The sequence below is a fragment of the Solanum dulcamara genome, chromosome 2, assembly GCF_947179165.1.
Source record: "Solanum dulcamara chromosome 2, daSolDulc1.2, whole genome shotgun sequence".
Taxonomy (NCBI): Eukaryota; Viridiplantae; Streptophyta; class Magnoliopsida; order Solanales; family Solanaceae; genus Solanum; species Solanum dulcamara.
The window spans coordinates 55,033,950-55,039,527 of record NC_077238.1 but is presented as its reverse complement, the minus strand read 5'-3'; the positions used below and the strand labels follow the sequence as shown (position 1 = coordinate 55,039,527).

General features: G+C 37.5%; 1 protein-coding gene across 1 annotated transcript; it reads left to right on the top strand.

Annotated features, from left to right (window-relative positions):
- The first annotated feature begins 654 nt into the window (after nucleotides 1-654).
- On the top strand, nucleotides 655-5,297 carry LOC129880574 (F-box only protein 6). Its single transcript, XM_055954661.1, has 2 exons — nucleotides 655-905; nucleotides 3,737-5,297. Exons 1-2 carry the CDS (start codon nucleotides 775-777, stop codon nucleotides 4,980-4,982), a joined length of 1,377 nt encoding a protein of 458 aa, XP_055810636.1. The 5' UTR covers nucleotides 655-774; the 3' UTR covers nucleotides 4,983-5,297.
- Nucleotides 5,298-5,578: the final 281 nt, after the last annotated feature.

The following is a 5,578-nucleotide window of genomic DNA, read 5'->3' as shown; positions in this document are numbered from 1 at the left end:
TAATAACTTAAAATATTTGAAAGGCATATAAAAAATTTGATTGACTCTCTGTGTGCTACATAAATTGTGACAAATGGGGTAATATATATTATTTAAAAATTATATAAAATAACTATCATAAATCACAATAATTATTACAAAAATTGTATAAAAAATAGATGACTCATCAAAGTACATATGTATTACAAAAATTGAGACATAAAAAATAACATATACACATACAGCCTTCCTTGAGAGGGAGGCATAGTTATTGATTAATTAATCACGAAGAAGAGTTGTGGTGGAGTGATAAATACTTCTGTATTCTTAACTAGTGATCTCACATTCGAATTTCCTTGAGTACGAAGTCATTTTTGTTAGGGAGTACTTTATTCCTTAATGTGTAATTTTTTGATGTGAATTCGAATTTAATCGGATTTTAATATATGTATGAGACACAGAATGAAACACCAAATTGTTTTTTTTTGATTAATTAGTGATAATGTGAGGTAAATGGTAGTGAATTGAGAAGGTTATATTGGTAAAAAAAAAAAGGTGGGGAATAAAGATATGATTATAAAGGGGGGAAAAGTTGCGTACACGGTCAATACTACTCATGATCAAAGGGACCTAGCTGATGTGTAAATAAAGGAGTGGGTAATAAGTATATCACACGAACAAACAAACAAACAAACCCCCAAAGAAACGAAAAGAAAAGGAAAAGAGGGATTTTAGAGATAGAGCCATAGAGGGAGAAGGCAGAAGAAGATGTAATAGGGCCTGACCCTGAAGGGCATGGAAGTGTTGGCCATGCTGAGGCAACTCATTGGACAAGTTAAACAACTATTAGAACTACAAGCTTCTTCTTCTTCACTTGTTGCTCTTCCTCCTAACATCTCTTTTCATCTTCAAACGCCACCACCAAGGTTTGATTTCTTTATTTCTTTTCCCTTTTTCTTCGATCTGTCTCATTAATATGAAATTCCCACTTTCTCAAATGTGTTTTTTTTTGTGTAAAGGGTTTAACTTTATAATTATTCTGAGGGTTTGGGTATCTTTGTTCTATTTTTCCTTTTGTGGATCGAATTGGAACTTTGGGGAATTGTATTTTCATTTGTTAGTCTGATGTTTTCATCTTCAGTAGGTGTTCCTTAGCAGTATCAAATTTGTAATCTTTAGGTCTTGCATTTCTCTAGTCAATAAAAATATCTCATACTTCTTGTTGAAATTCCAAAGCCCAATATACTCTCATCACCTGCAACCATGATACTCAAGACTATAGCTGCAGTGTGCATTCATTTATCACTTGTGGGACGTGCAATTTTAGGATCATTTTTCCAATGCTAGAGCTTAAACTCGATATCATATTTTCTTGTTTGTAGAATGATCATGTCAAAAGTTGTTGTTCCCAATCCAAATGGGTACAGTAGTTGTTCTAATTGTTTAATGATTCAGATGTTGCTTCATTTGTAATGTTGTAAGCTGTATGGTATCGGATATATACTCAATGGCATTCTTCCAGATGGATGTCTGAATTTTCGAGAAGAATTCAACGAAATCCAACCAGACTTAATTTTTTGTATTGAAACAGCTGTTGGATAGGCAGCCACTGGGGTCTGGGGTGAAACGATGGTCTCTTAGAGAAAGCTAGTCAGTATCTCAAATAGATTAGCAAAGGAACTTTGGTTCAAGTGTCCTTTAGGGATTGTTTGCCCATTCCCCACCAGAGAAAGAACATTTTTATTGTCTTGTAGTGTTTTTGAACTGTGCAAACCCCATCTCTTTGTTTTGGAGCATGAAAAGTTTTGAGAACTACTTTCCTGAGTTTCAAATATCTTGCTAAGAAAGAGTCTTTGCAATCTAGCCAAAAAATATTATGTCTCCTGTCTTAGAATCTATCATTTGGAGAACAAAATTAATTTTAACACCTTCTAGGACTGCTAATATAGGAATGAGATACTAGTTTCTCTGGCTGGATTTTGTTCTATTTTATAATTATGATCACTAAAACCTGTTTGGTTGTCTGAATTCTTTCATTTGCGGAACTCTATACGGATCTACTTGTCTTTAAATGACGTAATGTGTCTGGGATTCTCCTATTTACATGTTGAATTGCCTGTTAAAGACCATATCTCAAACAAAAGTACTCTGGTGTATTGGAATTATCAAAAGATGCTTTTAACGACTTACTTTCCTTCCATTTTTAAGTCTTTCATGGTTCTACCATTTGAGATTTTTGCATTCTCATTGCAAAGTAGAGTCTTATGGGAATACATGGAAGTCAAAACTTTCTTCTTCGTCTTCTTCGTCTTTTTTAAACATAAGCACATGGAGTCCAAAGTTCTACTCAATACAATGGCAATGATTAGTAGGATTGAAGTTGAAAACTCATTTTTTAACCGAAAGTAGAAACTTTACCCTCTTAAAATTATTGGAGCTTATATCTGGCTGATAATTGTCATGTTAGTTGGAGATGGTTGCCTGCTTGTGTGGCATGAACACTATAATTAAGGTTTCCAGCATCACTCTCTTTTATGTGCACCTCAGCTATTCCATCAGGTCCTTCTTCCTCCCACCAGCACAGGTACCGTGTTACTCTTGCCACTAAACCTTAGTGTCTTTATATCTACCAGGATTTAAACCCGCGTCTCTCATGGTTTTCACACACACCCTAGGGTGCAGGTTTCTAGCATCTTTCTGACTGAATTCTCTGCATTTTCACATTTTTTTCCCTCTCGTATCAGTAAACATCAACTGGTGTGGTCTAGAATAACCAGAAGAGAAGGTGCATAGTGTTTGCAGATACATCTGCTAGCTACTTTGTGCTTTGGTGAGTGAATTAGGTAAAATAATCACATGTTAAGACTAATAGTTATGTTCTAGTTACGTAGAAGAATAATTACGGAAATGCTGCTTTTAGTTGCATGTTTATTTTTGGATAATTTCCAAGTTTACTAGGTCTGCTAACTCTTACTTCAGAGTAAATGTTTTTTTGGCACATTCTTCTCTAGAACCCACTAAAGCAGAGGATATTGGTTACACAGGTCTGGCTAAAATGAAGACTATGCATTAATTTGTGTATCAGTCAAACTGAGCATAAAAGTGAAACATGAGAAAAACAGATCAATTTCTTTTGGAAAATTCTGGAAGATGAGAAGTTCTCCATGTTCAATGTTCTCTTAGACTTGATGGTTATCGTATAAATTAAATAAGCTTGTAATAATAGAACTTAAAGTTAAGCAAGTTTGTAAAAGAGAACTTCCTCGCTAGCTTTACAAAGGTTTGATTTAAGCGCAGTGCCTATATTTACCTAATCTGGAATCTTCTCAATTACCTGAGCATTTTGGATTGGGCTGATGAAGTGCCACAATACCCGTCATGGGTCATTTTGCCGAGTTCCTTTGACATGATTGCCTCAAGCGTCCATACTTTGTTTGTTCACTTGTATCAGGTTTGGCTATGGTCTGTTCAACAGGAGGATCACCCACCCAATTCAAAGTTTTCTAATAAACTACTTTATGAATGAATAATTGATAAAACTACATGTTCAAAACCAATAATGAAAAAACTAGGTATTTAAATCCATGGTTATCCCCAATTTTTAAATTACCTTTGAGGGTTAACTTGCAGGGGTGTTCTGTCCTTTCCAGTTTCTCATAAAAAATATTGGTTTCATTGATTCACTGCATAATGCAATTATGGAAACTTTTTAGCTTGGCAAAAAATATGTAAATCAACCAGTTATGCATATTTGCAGATGTTATTTTCTGAATCTTGATGACAATTCTGCCGAAGACAGTTGCTACAATATCATCATGACTGCTGGAAAATCTGAAAATCTCAAGATGTTGGAACCAGGAAAGCCTCCACCAAAAAAGAAAGCCCGGAAGGAGAGAAATCAGGGAAAAGTGACTGGAACATGCTCCATCGAGAATTTGGATCAGCAAATTTGGAAAGACTTTCCTGAAGACCTATTTGAAGCTGTTGTTGCAAGACTACCAATTGCCACTTTTTTCCGCTTCAGATTAGTTTGCCGCAAATGGAACTCAATGCTGACGTCCCAAAGTTTTTCTGAACAGTGTGCCCAAGTTCCTCAACCACAACCGTGGTTCTACACTATTACTCATGAAAATGTGAATACTGGAGCCATGTATGACCCAACATTGAAGAAATGGCATCATCCTACTATACCTGCATTGCCTACAAAGTTGATAGTCTTGCCAGTTGCTTCTGCTGGAGGTCTTGTCTGTTTCCTTGATATTGGACATAGGAGCTTCTACGTATGTAACCCTCTTACTAGGTCCTTCAAAGAATTACCAGCCAGATCTGTTAAGGTATGGTCCCGTGTGGCAGTAGGTATGACATTGTGTGGGAAGTCAGCCGGCGGGGGATACAATATCCTTTGGGTTGGTTGTGATGGCGAGTTTGAAGTTTACGACTCCAGAAATAACTCTTGGGCTCGTCCAGGAACCATGTCCTCAAATATTAAGCTCCCGCTAGCACTCAACTTCAAGTCACAGACAGTCTCCATCGGAAGTAAACTTTACTTCATGCGGTCGGACCCTGATGGGATCGTGTCCTATGACATGGTTACTGGGGTTTGGAAACAGTTCATTATCCCTGCCCCCTTACATTTGAGTGATCATACACTAGCAGAATGTGGGGGGCGCATAATGCTTGTGGGTCTGCTGACAAAGAATGCAGCCACTTGCGTGTGCATATGGGAGCTGCAAAAGATGACTCTTTTGTGGAAGGAGGTTGACAGAATGCCAAACATATGGTGCTTGGAGTTTTATGGAAAGCATGTTCGAATGACTTGCTTGGGTAACAAAGGTTTGCTCATGCTATCGCTAAGATCAAGACAAATGAACCGGCTAGTTTCATATGATTTCTCAACCAGAGAGTGGGTGAAGGTCCCTGGTTGCGTCTTGCCGCGTGGGAGAAAGAGGCAATGGATCGCATGCGGGACTGCTTTTCATCCCTGTCTAACAGCTGTGGCTTGATTTGGGTTGAAGTCGTAGTCCCAGCAGGGTGATATATCACGTGGTTCTAGCCTTTCCAATCATCATTTGCAGCCCAGTCTTCTGTGCTGATATAGAAGAAAAGGATCTGTGAATTTATTACCACTCTCTCTTGTATAAACATCTACTAGTTTTTAAGCTTTTGATTCCTGAGGAGACTAATCTATAATGCTCTACTTACTATATAACATTAAGAGAGCCTTAAAACGTTCGAGGGAGTTTGACCTCTCAGAATTTGTTCTATTATGCAGCATGTGTCTTTATATATCTCATAATTTACTTCTGCCTTTCTGTTGATATTCATTGTCGATCCTGTTTTTTACATAATATTGGAAATTTCAGATAGTATGGCGTTTAACCCATACGTTTGGAGTTCTACCAATGTTGGATCGGTGTGGGGGTTTTGCAGATGAAGCCAATGTTCCAGTCTCCCATGTAGTTCCTGATTACTCCACCAATTCCTCATGCTCCTTCCCTGTCATTGGTAGCTCCATTCTGACGAAGCAAGTAGTCCTTGAACTCTCTTGGGCCTGTTGATCGGCTTGGAGTTCCATATCTCTAATGAGTAACATCTACTG

Excerpts from the sequence above, each read along its gene's own strand:
- LOC129880574 (XM_055954661.1), top strand. The coding sequence starts at position 775 with ATGGAAGTGTTGGCCATGCTGAGGCAACTCATTGGACAAGTTAAACAA. Across the intron at positions 906-3,736 it reads CTTCAAACGCCACCACCAAG|ATGTTATTTTCTGAATCTTG; the intron begins GTTTGATTTCTT and ends GCATATTTGCAG.